Raw genomic sequence first — 20,442 nt, forward strand, 5'->3', positions numbered from 1 at the left:
GTCAAAATTCGAACCAATTTCCACCATTGAGCTAGAAAAGATGCTTCAAAAAATAAACCCAGCTCGACATGAGCTCGATACTATTCCCACTCGAATTCTAAAGGAAATATCACATATTATTGCTCCTACGTTAGCCGCAATTATAAACAAGTCACTCGAAGAAGGCTTCCTCCCAACCAACCTGAAAACTGCAACTATTACTCCTATCCCAAAGAAAAAGAACCTAGATCCCAATGATCTAAATAACTATCGTCCAATTTCCAACCTTCCTTTACTAGCCAAACTGATTGAGAAAACTGCTCTTTTTCAACTAAATGAGCACCTTGAAAACAACAACATACTTCACCCCACTCAACATGGATTCAGAAAGAACCGCAGCACTGAAACCCTTTGGATAAATTTAACTAACAAATTAACAAGAGGCTTTGATAACAAACTGAATCACCTATTAATTCTGCTTGATCTATCTGCTGCCTTTGATACAGTAGACCATAATCTACTAATATCAAGCCTTGCCAACATAGGCCTAGCTGGAAACACCCTTGGTTGGTTCACATCATTTCTAAAAGACAGGTTTTTCAAAGTCACCTTTAATAACTTCTCATCTGATCCCTACCCACTTGAAACTGGAGTGCCGCAAGGATCTGCCCTGTCTGCCACCCTTTTTAATATACCACTCTGTCACTTCATTTCTAACCTAGGCATCACATTCTTTCTCTATGCCGACGACATCCAACTACTAATCCCTATATTTATTTATTTAAAACTTTTTATATACCGGCATTAGTAAGCATACATCATACCGGTTCACATTGTAACTGAAAGGCTGAAATTACAATCAACGGGGAGGGGGAACAGGGAGGAATATACATAGAGCAGAGGGCGAAGAAATTGAAGCAGTAAAACTGTAACAGGCTATATACAGGTCTATATACAGGTCTAATATAAATGCTTAATAGGGTTACTTACAGGAGTCAATATACAAAAGGTTCAGTGGAGGTGAGGGCAGGGGGGAGGGGGGGGTGAAAGTTAGACTGGGTAGGCTTGTTGGAAGAGCCATGTTTTAAGTTTTTTTCTGAACTTGGAGTAACATGGCTCGAGCCTGAGCGTGGTAGGGAGGGCGTTCCATTGTCTGGGACCCGCCTCTCCTCTACCAGGGACCCGCGATCCCTGGTAGAGGAGAGGTGGGCTTTTTTCAAAGGGGGAATGGCAAGGGTACCTTTGTTGGCAGAACGAATGGGTCGTTCAGAGAGTTTGGGACAGAGGGGTTCATCAAGCCAGTTAGAGTTGTGAGTGTGGATAGATTTGTGTAATATAGTTAAGACTTTGAAGAGAATACGGGATGCAATGGGGAGCCAGTGGAGCTCTTTGAGTATGGGGGTGATGTGATCGGCTTTACGAGAGTTGGTGATAACCCTCGCGATGGCATTTTGGAACAATTGTAAGGGTTTGGTAGTGGAGGAGGGTAGACCGAGGAGGAGGGCATTACAGTAGTCAAGCTTAGAGGAAAGGGTAGCTTGGACGACTGTACGGAAATCATGATAGTCGAGGAGGGGTCTGAGCTTCTTCAGGATACTGAGCTTGAAGAAACCTTCTTTGAGGATGGAGTTGATCTGTTTTTTTAGATTGAGTTGTTGATCAAGAATTACCCCAAGGTCTCTTACTATAGGTTGGGACTTTATAGTATTGAAGGCTGGGTCATTAGAGATCAGGGGTTTGGGGGGGAGGTGGGGAGAGATGAGGAGCAGCTCAGTTTTAGCGGAGTTTAGGGCGAGGTGGATGTTGGTGAGGAAATCGTTTATATTGGCAAGACATGTGCTCCAGTATGTAAGGGCGTCTGAGAGAGAGTTGTGGATGGGAATGATGATTTGCACGTCATCTGCATAGAGGTAGAATTTGAGGCCGAGGTCTGTGAGGAGCTGGCATAAAGGTGTGAGATAGATATTGAAAAGGGTAGAGGAGAGGGAGGAGCCTTGGGGAACACCCTGGGCCAGGGGGTAGAGTGTGGAATTGGCGTTTCCTATCTTGACAGAGAACTTCCTGTTAGATAAACAGGATTTAAACCATAGCAGGGCTAGGCCTGAGATGCCTATTTCGGTCAAACGGTTGATGAGGAGGTTGTGATTGATGGTGTCAAAGGCAGCTGAGATGTCGAGGAGGGCGAGGAGGTAGCAGTTGCCTTGGTCCATGCCTATGAGCAGGTGGTCAGTGAGCGAGAGCAGGAGTGTTTCGGTGTTGAAGTACTTACGGAAGCCGAATTGGGCTGGGTGTAGTATATTATTGTTTTCTAGATATTCTGTAAGTTGGATGTTCACAATCTTTTCCATAATTTTGGAGAGGAAGGGCAGGTTAGAGATAGGGCGAAAGTTGGCAGGGTCTTTGGGGTCTAATGCTGGTTTTTTTAGAAGGGGCTTAACAATTGCTTGTTTGAGGGCATCTGGGATAGAGCCTGAAGAGAGGGAGGAGTTTATAATGTCTGCAATGGGTTTGGAGATAGAGTTTGGGATGGAGAGAAGGGATTTTGTGGGGATGGTGTCAGAAGGGTGGGATGCGGGTTTGAGTTTTCTGAGGATAGATTCCACTTCTTTAGAGGAAGTCAGTTCGAGGGTTTGGAGAGTAGGTGTAGTGGGGGAAGGTTGGAGGGGGGAGGAAAGGGGGGTTGAAGGAGCTGGGAGTTGAAATCTGCAGAGGATGTTAGTGATTTTTGCGAGGAAATATTGGGCGATTTCCTCGCTCTTAGCGGTGGCTTCATTTTCAGGGATAGCGGGCTGGGAGGACTTGGTGAGGTTGGCAACATAGTTGAAGAGGGCTTTCGGGTTGTACATGTACTGGTGGATCTTGGAGGCATAGAAATCTCGTTTAGTTTTGAGGGTGGTTATTCTATAATGGTGAAGGACGGATTTGTAGCTTGAGGCGAGTTGGGGTGAGGGGGCTTTACGCCAGATTCTCTCTCGCTGCCTAAGGGTATGTTTTAAGGATCTTAATTCAGTCGTGTACCAAGGTTGATGGTTTTTTGTGGATTGGGGTAGGTTACGTCTGGAGATGGGACATAGTTTGTCAGCGATTTCAAGGGTTGTGCTGAACCAGGATGTGATGGCAGTTTCTGGAGTGGAGCAGTCAAGGTTAGTAGAGGCGTTGGAGATAGCAAGAGCTAGTTCATCTCCTGAGCAGGGTTTTCTAAAGGTAATGGTGGTATTGTTTGTGGGGGTAGGGGTAGTGGGGAAGTTATGGGTAAGCAAGACTTCTATGAGGAAGTGGTCCGACCAGGGTACCGGGGAGCAGGTGGGGGGGGTGGGAAGGTAGGAAGCAATGGTTGATGAATATGAGGTCAAGGGAGTGTCCGGCTTGGTGGGTGGGGGAGGCAACAATTTGTCTGAGGCCTATTGCTTGGAGTGCCGTGAGGAAAGTCTCACAAGAGGGAGTAGGGGGGGGTGGCATCAACATGGAGATTGAAATCTCCTAGAATGATGGAAGGAATTTCAGTGTTGATGTTGGCGGATATGAATTCGATTAAGGGGGAGGGGTCTCGTTCAATGGAGCCAGGGGGAGCATAGATAAGACAAATCTGTAGCGCGGGAGACTTAAAGAGGCCAATTTCTAGTTTGGTGGGTGAGGTGGAGTGGGTGAGTTTGAGATTGAGGTGCTTCTTGAAGGCTAGGAGGATGCCACCTCCTTTTTTTTTAAGTCTTGGAATGGATAGGATTTCGTAAGAGTGAGTCGGTAGCTGGTTCAAGAGGACTATGTCAGTTTCTTTGAGCCAGGTTTCCGTGATAGCACAGACGTCTGGGTTGGCATCAGTGAGGAGGTCATTTAGAATGGGGGTTTTTTTAGAGAGTGATTGGGCATTGAACAAGATGATAGAGAGGGTAGTAAGTCCTAGAAATTGGTTGAGGGGGGTCGAGAGGATAGGAAGGAGGGACTTGTAGGAGGGGGGTGGTCGGAGGGGGAGGAGGTGGGGGCGTCTGTTGTGGGGGAGGTGAATGCGGCGGATGTGTTGTGTGGTCATTGTGGTTGAAGAAGGAAGGGGGTGAAGGAGAGAGAGAGGGGTAGGCAAGAAGGAAGCAGGGTAGGAGTAGGCGAGTAGGAGTAGGCGAGCACAGAACGGGGATTAGGGTTTCAGTGTGTCGAGCTGAGGGAGAGAGCACAGTGCAGATTGAACAGTACAGATTAAATAAAGCAACTTGATGCAGTTTAGACAATGTGGAATAAACAGTGTGGAAGGTGCAGATGGTACAGGTGGAATACCAGCAAAACAGATTAATGCAATATAGACAATGCGGATAATGCAGATTACACAATGTGGATTAAACAGTGCAAGTAATACATCATGCAGAATGGACAATGCAGATAGTACAGTTTAGGATATATGATGAGGAGATAAGGTGCAGGTTGAATGAATTAGGAGATGTGTTAAGGGTATGTTAAGGGTGATATATGCTAGATAAGTAGTGCAGATTATACAGTGCTATGGGGCACAGGTTGTACTATCAAGTTATACAGCGCAGTAAGTACAGTACTAGTCAAGCAATGCGATTAGAGGAGTTAGGTTTGCTAGTGTGGCGAGGGGGGGAGTAGTCCGATGGCTGGGGGCGGGATGGCGGAACTCCTGTGGAGGAGGAGATAAGTTCTAAGAGGTGATGCCTACTCACTCCAAGGTTCCAGGATCCAGGTGGGTCTTGGCTGAGGGCTGGCAGGCAGGCAAGCTTTACTTCTGGCCGAGGTCAGCTGTTCGGCGAACGGGCCCGGTTGGTGCCTCAGGGGTCCTCGGGGTCCTTCAGGGCGGTCCGAAGGGGCTGCCCGAAGGGGCGCACAAAGGGGTGGGCCCCTTTGTCGCGCTCCTTCGGCGTGCGACGCTCGGCGCCGGAGATGAAGGTTCCTTTAAGGGGCCTCAGGGCCGCGGGTGATTGGCTGGCAGCACGGTGGGGGCGGACCTTCTCGGCGGGCAGGACGGCCGGAAGACAGAGCAGAGAGCTGCGTGGTCAAGCCCGGGCCCGGAGGAGGTAAGAGCGGTGTTGGAGGCCTTACCCCAATGGGTCTGGGCGCCGACTGCGCAGGCCTTCGTTCGGGACGCTCACCGATCGCCACGGAAGATAGTAGAGGGGGTTCCCCAGAGCTGCAGGCTCCTTTAAGGGGCCTCAGGGCCGCGGGTGATTGGCTGGCAGCACGGTTGGGGCGGACCTTCTCGGCGGGCAGGACGGCCAGAAGACAGAGCAGAGAGCCGCATGGTCGAGCCCGGGCCCGGCGGAGGTAAGAGCGGTGTTGGAATTGAGTAATTATTTATTTATTTATTTATAAATAAATTATATACTAGTAGATGTTATAGTAGATGTTATAGGGATTATATACTAATCCCTATAACATCTACTATTGAAGAAGCCATATGCCTAACAGTGAAATACCTCAAATCAATCCAAATTTTTCTCAACCAACTAAAACTATGCTTAAATATGAATAAAACCATAAAAATAAAATGGGAAAAAAAAAGATATGAATAAAAACGAATGGATCCTAATAAAAAGAAACTTCTTAGTTCAACCCTCACAAATACCCTACATTCAAATTGATAACGCCAATATTCAAATGAAGAATCCAATAAAGGATCTTGGCATCTGGATAGATAATGATCTGAGCCTCAAGAATTGTATAGCTATAAAAACAAGAGAAAGCTTTCATAAACTCCAGATTCTCAAACACCTCAAACCTCTATTGTATCCGAATGACTTCAGAACAATTCTTCAAACCCTCATTTTCTCAAGCCTGGATTATTGTAACGCAATTTTCTTAGGGCTACCTAAATCTACTCTAAAACCACTACAATTACTGCAAAATGCCGCTGCACGAGTGCTCACTGGCAAAAGGAAGTTTGATCACATCTCTCCAACCCTAAAAAACCTTCATTGGCTACCTATTTCACAAAGAATTAAATACAAGTCCTTAACCATTCTTCATAACGAAATTTACAAAGACAACAATTCCTCTCTGGACAACATGATCGCAATTCACAAATCACACCGTGCTTCAAGATCTTCTGACAAACTACATCTAATCATTCCCCCCCTGTCATCTGTGAAACTATCTGCTACTAGAGATAGAGCCTTCTCGATAGCAGGTCCGATAATATAGAACTCTATCCCAGGCTACCTAAGCTCTATCAGAGATTCCAAAACCTTCAAAAAAGAACTAAAAACTTGGTTGTTTAGACAATCATTCACAGACTGATATGATGAATCTTAGTTTTTCACCTTGAACTCTACTTCTCTCTTGAATAAGTATTTTCTAATTTAAGCTATAATTTGTCTCCTGCTAGCTTGTTCTACTCTGCTTTTTGCCAAGATGTTATATTTATATTTTCTGTAATTGCTTTACAAATAACTTGTTCTCTGTATGAAGTTGTTTCACTGTAAACCGGGGTGAAGGCACTCTGCTATACTTCGGTATATAAAAGAATATATATAAATAAATAAATAAATAAATAAATAAATAAATAAATAATTACTCAATTATGAAGAAGAGACTTTGCTAGCGTTCTCTCCTGGGGAAGGTCCGGAGTTTATTCTTGAGGAAAATAAAGAGCTGAGGGTAGCAAGCAATTCCACAATGTGGAGAGAGCGGACTGGAACTTGGATCCTCTGTGGGACTTGTATGGGACATTGTTCCTTATACAGATTGTTATTCCTCTTAAATGCAAGGGGAAAAGTGGCATGCTTGACTGGAGGGTTGCATGTTTGGCATCTCACTATCTTTACATATGGTGACGGGAGTCAGAGTGTACCCTTGGCATTCCAGGAAACCTTAACTAATTCCCCAAGAAGAGCAGGAGAGGATAAGAGTAGATTCTCAAACTAACAAAGTCAAGCTGAGAGGGAGGGTATGAAAAAGAGAGTATGTTAGATACCCTTTAAAAGAGCAGGACCAGGCATTTAGCCTGGTCTTCCTTAAGACAGCTCAGAAGGGAAATCTGCTTCTAAGGCATTTTCCTAAGCATAGGGATAAAAGTCTGGGCCCAGTTGGGAAGTGGAAGCACTGGGGGTAAGGAGAAAGCAGTTCCTTCAACATTTCTATCCTATGTGTTTAATTTTTACTTTGTGAGGAGAAGGTACCTCTTGCTACAAATCTTTTCTAACAGTGAGTACTGTAACATTAAATTGTGCTGCTGAGGTAAGCAAACTGTTTATGTTATTACTTTTCCTGCACTGTAAATAAGCACTGCTCTATGAAGAACAAGCTGGAGTCCAGAGTGTTCTGTCTTCCAGCCTTACTAAAGCCTAAGACTGATCGTGCTGTTATACCTGAGATAAGTACAGATGATCCTCGGTGGCATGGAAAGCCAGAGATTGACTGGAGTCTCTGGCATTGCACCAGAGATAGAATTAAGCAGACTAAATGGGCCGACTGATACTGAAAAGAAGCACTACTATAAGGTAATGGGATAGCCAGATTGCTACCAGTAGGCTATGACTGCCCAAAAACCAACCAGGTCAGTGTCAGCAGATTAGAGAAGGCCAAGTACTGTCTAGTAGTCCACGAGGACCTAAGAGGCCAGACGTTTGAGCAACAGCCTCACTAGATATTTTAGATTGCTGCAGATTTTGTAGATAAAACATGGGGTATGGGCAGTGTAGTAGAATAAGTATGGGCTTTTAAATGTTAATCTACCTAGGAATTATAGAGAACTAATGAATAACAAAATACTGATTTGGATATGAAGTGATATCCTACAAACAGTCCAGTTATTTGGGATACATCCTTGTAATGTGAACAGGAATAACAGTGCCAACTACATGGGCCAATTGGCCTTTTTTTCTGCCATCATCTACTATGTTACTCTGTTAAATTATATTCCATTTTGAAGTCCTTCTTAAATGCACTTAATGTCACAGGCATTATGTAAGTATATTTCTTTTTTTCAATCAAAAGATTGCAATAAACTGTGAAAAAAAATCCCTAAAACCTACCTCGAATGTAAGTTTGTTTTTTTCAGTGTCCCCAAAAGGAAATGGCTGGTTTACAACTTCTTTTAAGTACTCCTCTACAAATTCCATTGTCAAGGCAAATTTTCTTTTCATATCATCTCTTGAGGAGTCTGTAAAGGAATCATACCTGCCAAGAAAAGTAAGTGACTGAGCAATGTGAAAAAGCGTCTTACATATGTCAAGATGAATGACCTTACTTAAGAAACTGGTATCTCATATAACACATACAGTTTTAGTCCCCTAAAAATGCCACATTTTGCTGGCTTAACTGTTTGGAATATTAGGTTCAATTGCCTTTAAAAATAAGAACAGAAACAGATTTTAAATTATAACAGCTATAATCTCTGAAGGTAAGGAACTTTTATAGACATTAATTCACTTTCTAGATTAAAGATCCATTAGAATATTTTGGGTATCTCTTCCAAGAGGCCCAGAATGGCCACTGTCAAAGACAGGATACTGGCCTTGAAAGACTATTGATCTGACCCAGTAGGGCATTTCTTATCTTCTTACAATTTTCTAGGGATGAGGGAATTTCAGCACTGCACAATAGCATCATCTATGGGTAGGTTTCGAGATGTATAGGTACTGCGTTCTAAAAGGTAGCTGAGGTTTGTAACTCCCTAGTAAGGACTGTCACTGTAATGGCAGTGTTAGAGAGGGAAGAGGGTGAGGCCTAATTTGAGAAAAACCACCAATGAAGGTCCATGGTGCCTCAGCTTGAGACCCCACCATGTTATGAATGGCTGTGAGCAATTTTCAACAGAGCTAGAGACTCAGATGTGGAGGAAACCACAAGCTCAAAATAAAGTTCCATATTTCATATTGTCAACTCAAATCTAAACAACACAGTAGATACTGGTACTTTGAATGAATATTTTCTAAGAGCCTTTTGCTAGTGGAATACATGAGCAATATAACACTTATGTGCGTAATTCCATATTTTAAAAATGAAAACTGCAGCGCACATACTCGAAATATCCATGTAACTTTACTGCTACTCCTAACGAGGAGCAAGTCTATAGATCTCGAGTTTTACGGTTTATAGGATAGGGTGAGAGGTCTGAGTCAACTGGGTGGTGAACAGGATGAAGAACCGGAGGGTTTGAAAAACCTTGATATTAACTGGACAAACTGGAGCTCTAATTGGAAAACTGGGTGACTCACGCAAGCATGTTTTAAAATCAATTTACATATACACTAAAAGTCGACAAAGTCCTATGGAAGATACGTACTAGCTGCCCTTGAATAACCTCTTAAAATTAGGAGCATACTTATGCATGACTGGTGTATTTTAAAACATATGCGCACAAGTGTGCACACAATTAAAAATTCCAGCTTATCTTCAACTTCTGCGCTGATACGCACGTGTATGAGCGCACACGCACTCATTTTAAAATTGCCATCTATGGGCTTCATTCACTAAGCTGTATTAGGCCATTTACTACTTGAAAAACAGCATTCTAATGAGCTCATTACTACCATAATCAATGCAAATCAATTAGCACAGTTTGTCAAAAATTTGCAAGCTGTATTATTTGATTTAAAATAAGCTACAGTTCCTGAGTTGTAGTTAATTACTCATGGGGGCATCAGGACATTGTCCCAGTGTACCTGTGACTGATCCTGAAAGGGGCTGTTAGGCCTCATGTATGGCTTCCTACCCCCGCAAGTAGTAAAAACCCCTGGGGATTTGCATAGACCCCTCACCACGACCATCATGGCTGATCTTGGAAGCTGCCTGTTAAACATAAAAATACTTTTTAACTCTTATTTATAATTTCTAAATTACTCTACACAAGCAAATAGCCCTCACCTCCCAACCCCACCCTTCACAAAAAAAAACAAGGACAGTTTTCCAAAATGGTGCAACCCGGCCTTTACCCCAGACTGCTACCCAAGCCTGGAATCTATGGGCACCCACTGCACCACTAATGGAGTTTTTTTATGGAGGGTCCAGGGGATAAGCTAGGGTTATAGTCTGCTAGACCACCAGAACATAAGAACATGCTATACTGGGTCAGACCAAGGGTCCATCAAGCCCAGCATCCTATTTCCAACAGTGGCCAATCCAGGCCATAAGAACCTGGCAAGTACCCAAAAACTAAGTATATCCCACGGTACTGATGCTAGTAACAACAACAGTGGCTATTTTCTAAGTAAACTTGATTAATAGCAGGTAACGGACTTCACCTCCAAGAACATATCCAATCCTTTTTAAACACAGCTACACTAAGTGCACTAACCATATCCTCTGGCAAAAAATTCCAGAGTTTAATTGTGCATTGAATGAAAAAGAACTTTCTCCGATTAGCTTTAAATGTGCCACATGCTAACTTCATGGAGTGCCCCCAGTCCTTCTATTATATGAAAGAGTAAATAACCGATTCACATTTACCCATTTTAGACCTCTCATGATTTTAAACACCTCTATCATATTCCCCTCAGCCATCTCTTCTCCAAGCTGAAGAGTCCTTTCCTCATAGGGGAGCTGTTCCACCCCCTTTTCATTTTTTCGCCCTTCTCTGTACGATCTCCATCGCAACTATATCTTTTTTGAGATGCAGAGACCAGAATTGTACACAGTATTCAAGGTGCAGTCTCACCATGGAGCGATAGAGAGGCATTATGACATTTTCCGTTTTATTTACCATTCCCTTTCTAATAATTCCCAACATTCTGTTTGCTTTTTTGACTGCCACAGCACACTGAAGCTACGATTTCAAAGTGTTATCCACTATGACGCCTAGATCTCTTTCTTGGGTGGTAGCTCCTAATATGGAACCTAATATTGTGTAACTATAGCATGGGTTATTTTTCCCTAAATGAATCACCTTGCACTTATCCACGTTAAATTTCATCTGCCATTTGGATGCCCAATTTTCCAGTCTCACAAGGTCTTCTTGAATTTTATCAGAATCTGCTTGTGATTTAACTACTCTGAATAATTTTGTATCATCTGCAAATTTGATTACCTCATTCGTCGTATTCCTGTCCAGATCATTTATAAATATATTGAAAAGCACAGGTCCCAGTACAGATCCCTGAGGCACTCCACTGCCCACCCCCTTTACTGAGAAAATTGTCCATTTAATCCTACTCTGTTTCCTGTCTTTTAACCAGTTTGTAATCAACAGGAAGCAGAGAATAGGAATCTGTTTTTGTTTAAATAGGGTCGAGGGGATGCAACCATTCTTTTTACATTGGGGGGGGGGGGGGTCGGGGGATGTCCCTGCCTCCCAGCTGCTGAGGGTTAGGTTTTCTTGTGAAGGAGCAAGGTTGGGGTTGGGGGTGTGGTGTCACCACGGGTATAAAAAAATGTTACTTTTTTTTTTTTAAACAACAGGCGCCTCCTAGGATAGCCGGGGGGGGGGGGAGTTTACTACTCACAAGGGAGGGGGCATGTTCTTAGGTCGAGTGGCCTCTTTAAGCAATGCTGGTCCCACAGTCCTGGGGCTGCCATCGCACGGGGTTATAAGGGGGCTTTAACTGCCACCTTATTTTCTTGCAAGGAAAAATAACGCAGGATTTACTAAGCGGCAGATTGATTCACCAAGCTACAGGGTCATTTACTGTAGCTTGGTGAATCCCATGGTATTTGTTTCCTGGGGAAAGTACTGCAGCTTAGTGGATAATTAAGTTATCTATGAATTAAGGGAAATAACCTTATACTGTTACCCAATTAGAGGAACATATATTGAAACACAAAGGTGTAAAGTTATCTGTAAAAGAACAAAAAAATAAACAGTTTTGAAGCCAGCATTAGAAACCAACAATCCTGAGTGCTCCATCCCCTAGCCCTTTCTCATTCCCTCTGCAATGTTCTATAAAACCAGGCAGGAAAAAATATACCATCTATGGCATACCTAGGGAAATTTTCAAACAATCTACATAGCGGTTTACCAAGGATTTTTAAAGCCAACTTATATGCATAAGTTCACTTTGAAAATTTGCGGCTCAGTTGCGAAGTACACAGAGATTCGCTCACATAAATTTACGCCTCCTGTTAAAATCAATAAGTACGTGCATAACAGCAGACTCTGCACAGCTCCACTCCCGCCCTCACCCCAGAACACTTCTGCTCAGTTTGCAAAAAGTATGCATGAAACTGTGTTATACATGCACTTTTACGTGCACAGAGTCCTGGCCAATTTTGTTATAGCAATTTTCGTTCATAAAACCAGGTTTTATGCTTTGAAAACTATCCCCACTAAGACTAATTCAATTTCTCAACATGAATGGTGTTCAGTGATTAAGTGCTTTGCAATAGAATACCTTTCACTTGTTCATTCTTCTAACATTACAGCTACATGTTGATATCCCACTTCTAACATTACAGCTACATGTTGATATCTTTATTTAGGTGCTTCATGGTGGTGAAGATTTTATGACTTACTCATGGATCGTGATTTTCGTAGGAATTTCAGTCCATAGCCTGGCATATCTTACAGGTACAACTGATTCCTGAGGATCTCTGTCCACATGCATGTGAAGCATGAGACGACAGAATGAGGCCCGGAGATCATAAGGAAGGCTTTCATCAGAAACACAGCGAAGAATCAAGTCTACCGACAGCTGGGTGGAGATCTGATTGATAGCCAGATATTGTCGATCCAGGCACATCCTTGCAAAGAGGTTTAATTGATACCTTAAAATTAGATGAACAACTGATCTTCAGTAAAGTTTTAAAGTACTTTTCTTTTTCAACCATCAAAGCATAACCTACCAGAAATTCAACACCTATCAGTCAGTCAGTTATTTATCATTGCTAGAAAATACTAAAAACAACCACGACACTGAGATTGGTAGCACATTAGAGAGATATACTGAGGCATAAGTTTTTGAGCACAAAAGTCCACTTCATCAGATGTAAGACAATGACTATTGGCACAGGCACTGAATCGTCTGCTTAAGGTACAATGAACACACTCTATAATAAATTATCTGAGTTTTGCTACTGCTCATTTCACTTAGTTAATCAAATTCACTAAACGTATGATAATTCATACTGGAACAATTTATAAATTTAGATAAATTAAGTTTTAGAACTATATCTAATCAGCAGTTCTATCTTCAAAAAGCAAACCGAAATATAGCAGGAATAATTCAAACTTTGTACTTAGTTGCTATGTGGTCATGGGTTTAATCATTGAAAAAGGCTGAGCTGGACAATTCAGATATGAAGTTGCACCTATCGGTAAAATTTGTGAGTTTGCCCCAGGATATTTATGAAAAAATGGAGATCACATCTAGAAATCACTGTTTACTCCTAGGAAAACAATAATATACAAAACAATCAATGGTGTACACTCTATCACCATCAAACTCCCCTTGCCTATACATATAGAATTTGTATGTACAGGACATATACACACTTGTAGAAATATGGTAGTTACATGGCAAAGAATACTATGGACCAATGCTGCTACTTTGTTCTAAAGACAATTGTTGAGATTACTTACCTGATAATCTCCTTTTCCTTAGTGTATGCAGATGGACTCAAAACAAGTGGGTATAGTGTGCTCGTGCTAGCAGTTGGAGACGGATCTGACGTCAGCACGGGTACATATACCCCCGCAGGAATTGCAGCAATTCAGTAATCTTCCTTGCAAAAGCTTTATGGATATATGTGTAACTGACCGATCGATTAAATGAACAGGATTACCCTGACCGATTGATAGTAGCTGGAGACTGCCAGTGTTCTCAACCGGAAGGCGTCGACACCCGGCAGGGTGGATGCCCTATTATAAGAAAAAACATGTCTTACCGTGAGTTGGTGAATCCCCATGTATACCGGCAGCCGGGCGGGATGCTGAGTCCATCTGCATACACTAAGGAAAAGGAGATTATCAGGTAAGTAATCTCAACATTTCCTAGCGTGTAGCAGATGAACTCAAACCAAGTGGGATGTACAAAAGCTACTCCCGGACTGGGCGGGAGGCTGCCCGAGGTCCATTCAGGATAGCCCTCGCGAATGCTGTGTCCTCCCTGGCCTGGACATCCAGACGGTAGAATCTGGAGAAGGTATGAAGGGAGGACCACGTCGCCGCTTTGCAGATCTCTGCAGGCGACAGCATCCTAGTTTCTGCCCAGGAAGCCGCTTGCGCTCTGGTAGAGTGAGCCTTGACCCATAGAGGTGGTGGCTTTCCCACTTCTACGTAGGCCGCCTTGATAACTTCTTTGAACCAGCGGGCGATGGTTGCCCATGAGGCCGCTTCCCCTTGCTTCTTCCTGCTGTGAAGGACGAACAGGTGGTCTATCTTTCGTACTGCTTCTGACATTTCCAGGTATCTGGACAGTAGCCTGCCGATGTCGAGATGGCGAAGTATTCGACCTTCTTCCGACTTCTTCAAACCTTCCGTGGTAGGCAAGGATATGGTTTGGTTGAGGTGGAAGTGTGAGACCACTTTGGGTAAGAAGGAAGGAACCGTGCGAAAATGGATAGCCTCGGGAGTGATTCTGAGAAATGGATCACGGCAGGATAGTGCTTGTAGCTCTGAGATGCGGCGTGCTGAGCATACAGCCAGCAGGAACACCATCTTCAAGGTTAACAAATGGAGGGACAGGCCTCGAAGGGGTCTGAAGGCGTGTCCCGCTAGAAATTCCAAAATTAGGTTGAGGTTCCACAGGGGCACTGACCACTTCAGTGGCGGGCGAATGTGTTTGACTCCTTTCAGGAAGCGTGAAACGTCTGGGTGTGTGGCGATGCTGTTGCCGTCACTCCGGGGACCGTAGCAGGATAGCGCTGCCAATTGAACCTTGATGGAATTGAGGGACAGACCCTTCTGAAGTCCATCTTGCAGGAAATCCAAAATGATAGGGATCTTAGCGGCATGTAGATTGGTGCTGTGGGTTTCGCACCAGGCTTCAAATACTCTCCAGATCCTTATATATGTTAGTGATGTGGAGAACTTGTGTGCTCGGAGGAGTGTATCTATCACCGGCCCCGAATATCCTCTTTTCTTCAGCCTAGCCCTCTCAATGGCCATACTGTAAGAGAGAATTGAGCTGGATCCTCGTGGAGGATGGGACCTTGCCGCAGCAGGTCCCTGTGTGAGGCAGGGGAAGTGGATTCCCTGCCAGTAGTCTTCTCATGTCTGCGTACCAGGGTCTTCTTGGCCAGTCCGGGGCCACTAGAAGAACTAGGCCTCTGTGCCGCTGAATCTTATGTATAATGGCGCCCAGCAGGGGCCATGGAGGAAAAGCATATAGCAGGATCTCCTGAGGCCATGGCTGTACCAGGGCATCGATCCCCTGGGATAGAGGATCCTGCCTGCGGCTGAAATATCTGGGAACTTGAGCGTTGGACCTGTCCGCTAGTAGGTCCATGCCCGGCGTCCCCCACTGATCCACAATCATCTGGAAAGCTGTCGGCGACAGCTGCCATTCCCCTGGATTTAGGCTTTCTCTGCTGAGGAAGTCTGCCGCGGTGTTGTCCTTCCTGGCAATGTGGACGGCGGAGATGTCCTGGAGATTCGCTTCCGCCCAAGTCATCAGGGGGGCTATTTCTAGGGATACCTGTTGGCTTCTGGATCCGCCCTGTCGGTTGATGTATGCCACCGTGGTGGCGTTGTCTGACATCACTCTGACCGCTCTGTTGCAAAGTCTGTGAGCAAATCACAGGCACGCTAGCCTGACTGCCCGTGCCTCTAGTCGGTTGATGTTCCACCCCAACTCTTCTCTGTTCCACCGCCCTTGGGCAGTGAGTTCTTCGCAATGTGCTCCCCATCCGTTCAGGCTGGCATCTGTAGCGAGCAGGGTCCAGGTTGGGGAGGACATTCTTGACCCCCGGCTCATGTGGCCGGGCTGCAACCACCGTATCTGATTCCGCACTCTGGCTAGTGGAGGTAGGTGTGTGGTGTAGTTCTGTGATCGTGGGCTCCACAGAGATAGGAGGGCGCGTTGTAATGGTCTCATATGAGCCCGCGCCCATGGTATCACCTCCAGAGTGGATGCCATTAGGCCGAGGACCGGTAAGTAATCCCAAGCTGTGGGCCGGGTAGCGCTCAGCAGGGCCTGCAGACGATTCCGGAGCTTTGATCTTCTCTTGGAGGTCAGGCTGACCTTGTCTTCCTGGGTGTCGAATCGGACTCCTAGGTATTCCAGTGACTGGGAAGGCTGTAGAGAACTCTTGTTCAAGTTTACTACCCATCCTAGGATTTCCAGAAGAGCTATAACTCTGTTGGTTGCCTGGTGGCTCTCCCCCGGTGACTTTGCCCTGATCAGCCAATCGTCCAGGTAGGGATGGACGAGAATTCCTTCCTTCCTGAGTGCCGCCGCCACTACTACTATGACCTTGGTAAAGGTTCGCGGCGCGGTGGCTAACCCGAAGGGTAAAGCTCGGAACTGGAAGTGTTGATTCAGGACTTTGAAGCGTAAATAGCGCTGGTGATCCCGATGAATTGGGATATGCAAGTAGGCTTCCGACAGATCTAGGGATGTGAGAAACTCCCCTAGCTGTACTGAATTTTTGACAGACTGCAGAGTTTCCATGCGAAAGCTGGGGACCCGTAGGTGTCGGTTGACTGGGCCTGAAAGTGCCCTCCTTCTTGGGTACTATGAAATAAATGGAATAGTGCTCAGAATGTATCTCCCCCGCAGGCACTGGGATTATGGCTTTTAGGGACAGGAGCATCTGCAAGGTAACTTGTAGTGCCGTCCTCTTGAGGGGTGAACAAGGAGATTCCACAAACTTGTCCAGTGGGAGCCGAAGAAAGTCCAGGTAGTACCCTTCTCGGATGATGGCGAGGACCCACTGGTCCAAGGTAATCTCGACTCACCTGTGGCAGAAGAGGGTTAGCCTGCCCCCTATGGCTGCTACCCCCGGATGGGTCGGCTGATTGTCATTGTGGGGTGCGGCCGGGACCCAAACCCGAGCCAGTTCCCCTCTTGTTGCGCTTAGTCCAAAAGGACTGGTTCCTGGCCTGCGGACAGGGTGCTTGGTAGCGAGTCCTGTAAGGGTTGAAGCGCTGCGAGTTTCTACCTCTGGATGGTCTAGGAAAAGGGCGCTGGCTCCTCCTTGGCCTGTCTTCCAGTAGGCGGGGTAATGGAGAAGCGCCCCATTTATTGGCCAGTTTCTCGAGGTCGCTGCCGAACAGGAGGGATCCCGTAAAAGGGCATTCTCGTGAGACGTGTCTTGGAAGAGGAGTCGGACGACCAATTACGTAGCCAGAGCTGCCTCCTGGTTGCCACTGCGGATGATACTCCCTTGGCTGCCATATGGACTAGATCGGAGGCTGTGTCAGTGAGAAACGAGAGCTGATTCCATCTCTTCTCCCGGGGTGTTGTTCCTAGCCTGTGATAAACAGGAACGCGTCACCACGGTGCAGCAGGTCGCAATTCGTAGGGACATAGCTGCCACCTCAAAGGCTTGTTTCAGAATGGCGTCCATGCGCCTGTCATGTGATTCCTTGAGGGCCGTCCCCCCTTCCACCGGAATGATGGTGCACTTTACAATTGCGCTTACTATGGCGTCTACCTGAGGGCACGCCAGCATTTCCTTAGCTGCCGGGTCTAAGGGGTACATGCCAGCCAAGGCCCGACCCCCTTTGAATGAAGCCTCCAGTGCATTCCATTCCAGATCGATTAGCTGCTGTGCTGCTTGTAGGAGGGAAAAATGGTGAGTCATTTGACGCAGGCCCTCTAACAGGGGGTTCATTCTCGGTTCCCCTGGGGCGTCATGGCCCGGAAGAGCCAGTTCCGACAGGCATTGAAAGATCAGGCCTGGAAGATCCTCTTTCAGAAAGAAGCGCCTCATGGTTCGATATGGTTCAATCCCCGAGGGAAATTCTCCCTCCTCGGGGGGCTCTTCCTCTTCCTCAGGGCAATCTGAATCCCCATAAGTGGGGCTTCCGGGTGGCGAGCGGCCGTGCCTAGGCCGTGAGGGTCCAGGGGCCGGGTCATCCGATACGTATGGACCCGTTCGGGGCACAGCCTGCATTGTGACGAAGGCATGAATCCCCTTAAATAATTCCACCCAGGAAAGCGACGCTGGATCTGGCCTTAGTAGCACCAGGTCTCTCAGGTTCCCTGGCAGCGTCCCCGCTGCCTGCTAGGTCCGGGGTGTTCCCTGAGGAACTGGCAAGTACGCTGGGCTGCGACCGGTCCTGGCCTGGAGCTCCCAGGGCCTCTTCACATTGGGCACACAGGGAGTCTGCTTCCTCGCTCTGTGTGGCTCTGAGGTTGCATGCAGAGCAGAGGCTTATGCCTGTATCCGGAGGTGCCGGCTCCGCTGACGCATGGGCTCTCTTACACTCCATCTCGTCTATTAACTCAGCTAGAGCCTGCGCTTTGTAATATGCGCAAAAGATGTGCGCCTATTAACGTGCGCCTATCCACTGGCGCCTATGAACGGGCACTTATTATGAACGGGCGCTTATCAACGTGCGCCTATGAACGTGCGCGTATGAACGTGCGCCTATCGACGTGCGCCTATGAACGTGCGCTTATCAACTTGTGCGTATCAACGTACGAGTATCACCGTGCGCTTAGCAACTGGCGCCTATGCGCAGAGCAGTGGACGCCTAACAGCATGCACTTAGCAACAAGCGACTAATAGTGTGCGCTTAGCGACGGGTGCCTAACAGTATGCATAGTATCCTGTGCGCCTATCAACGCAGGAGGCGTCGGCGAGCGGACAGGAAAATGGTGACCCCCTTGGCGGGCTGCCACGTAGGCAGACTCTGCTACTCCTCGGTTCCTCGGAGACCAAGTAAAGATGTACGCCTTACCTTGTCTTCGGCGCTTCCCGGCTGCGACCCGGGCGGTCTCCGGCTGCGAGGGGAGAGGGTGATTACCGTCACCGCCACGCTCAAGGAGGTGCACCCGCTGCCTCTAGGCCGCGCCCGAACTCGTCTCGCTCAGGGGCCAAGTCCACGCCGGGACCGAGGCTGCCTCTAGGCCATGCCCGAACTCGTCTTGCTCGGGGACCAAGCCGCGCCCGAGCCCTTCTTACTCGGGGGCTATGTCCCTGCCGCGAACCGGCCACTGGACCGAGGCACTCACCTCCGAGGGACCACGGAAATCACCTCGGGAAACCCAACTGGGGGAGTGACCGAATGGTATCACCGCAGGAGTGCGGGGCTCGCCTTCAGGTAGGTGTCTTCTAAGAATTTAGTCGTTAGGATTGGGAAAACGCTCAGCGAGCGTGAGGTAGCTCCGAACTGCTTTGGAGACGGAAATTACTGAATTGCTGCACTTCCTGCAGGGGTATATGTACCCGTGCTGACGTCAGATCAGTCTCCAACTGCTAGCACGAGCACACTATACCCACTTGTTTTGAGTCCATCTGCTACACCCTAGGAAAATAATATTCTGCTAATCATGATTGTCACCTTCAGGAGTAATGTTTTTCAGTGTCAGACTCACTTCCAGTCCATAATTTCTCCTGCAGAATTTTCATATCAGAAAAAATTTCTTGTTTAATGGTCCAAAATCTAATGTGCCACACCTTATATATTTAGCTAAGGAACAATCTATCCTTTGAAAAATAAAATCAGAAAGATGATATCCATTATGGACAGTAACCAAAGGAAATGTTCACTTACAAAGAGTAATTTTAGAACATCAAGGCCAATTTATGCAGTAGCTACACACATAAGATACACCAGTATTCAAAGTGAACTTATGTACATACATTTGCCTTGAAAATTATTCAAAAGTACTTGCACTAACTCACTCCTGCTCTTTGCAATGCAGAACTTGTGCATGTGAATTTACTACGCACTTTAAAATCGAAAGTATGGGGTAGATTTTTAAACGAGAGCGTGTGGGGTACATTTGTGCGCGCTACCCGGCGCGCACAAATGTACACCCAATTTTATAACATGCGTGCGCTGCCGTGCGCATGTTATAAAATCCAGGGTCAGCGTGCGCAAGGGGGTGCACACTTGTGCACCTTGCGCGTGCTGAGCCCTAGGGGAGCCCCGATGGCTTTCCCCGTTCCCTCCAAGGCCACTCCAAAATCGGAGCAGTCTCGGAGGGAACTTTTCTTCCCCCCCCCACCTTCCCCTGCCTTCCACTATCTAACCCACCCCCCAGCCATACCTAAATCCCCTCCCTACCTTATTTCAAGGAGTTACACCTGCCTCTGGTCCAGCTGCCGGCGCGCCATCCCCCGGCACAGCCACTGTGCCAGAGGCCTCTGTCACACCCCTGGACTAGTGCCCTGCCCACAGCCCCGCTCCCTTCCTACCCCCTTTTCGAAGCCCCGGGACATACGCGCGTCCTGGACCTTGCGCGCGCCGCTGAGCCTATGCAAAATAGGCTCGGAGCGCACAGGAGGGGGGGGGGGGGTTAGAGGGTTACGCACATAACCCTTTCAAAATCTACCCCACTACGTGTAAAATCCAACTCAATTGTTCTTCCCAATTCCTCTTTTTTTATGCACATAAAAGTATGAACAAACCCCAGACAATTTTATAAAAGCCATTTAAATGCATAAACCCTAAATGACTTTGAAAATTCACCC

The 20,442-nt window shown here is 46.4% G+C and overlaps 1 protein-coding gene across 1 annotated transcript in view; it reads right to left on the minus strand.

The window, feature by feature from the left end:
* ITPR2 (inositol 1,4,5-trisphosphate receptor type 2) overlaps nucleotides 1-20,442 on the minus strand; it is a 1,380,003-nt gene that overhangs the window by 910,679 nt on the left and 448,882 nt on the right. Inside the window, 2 exon segments of the mRNA XM_029597493.1 lie at nucleotides 7,956-8,100; nucleotides 12,370-12,621. Coding sequence (XP_029453353.1) covers nucleotides 7,956-8,100; nucleotides 12,370-12,621 — 397 coding nt within the window.

Source organism: Rhinatrema bivittatum, chromosome 4 (genome assembly GCF_901001135.1).
Source record: "Rhinatrema bivittatum chromosome 4, aRhiBiv1.1, whole genome shotgun sequence".
Lineage (NCBI taxonomy): Eukaryota > Metazoa > Chordata > Amphibia > Gymnophiona > Rhinatrematidae > Rhinatrema > Rhinatrema bivittatum.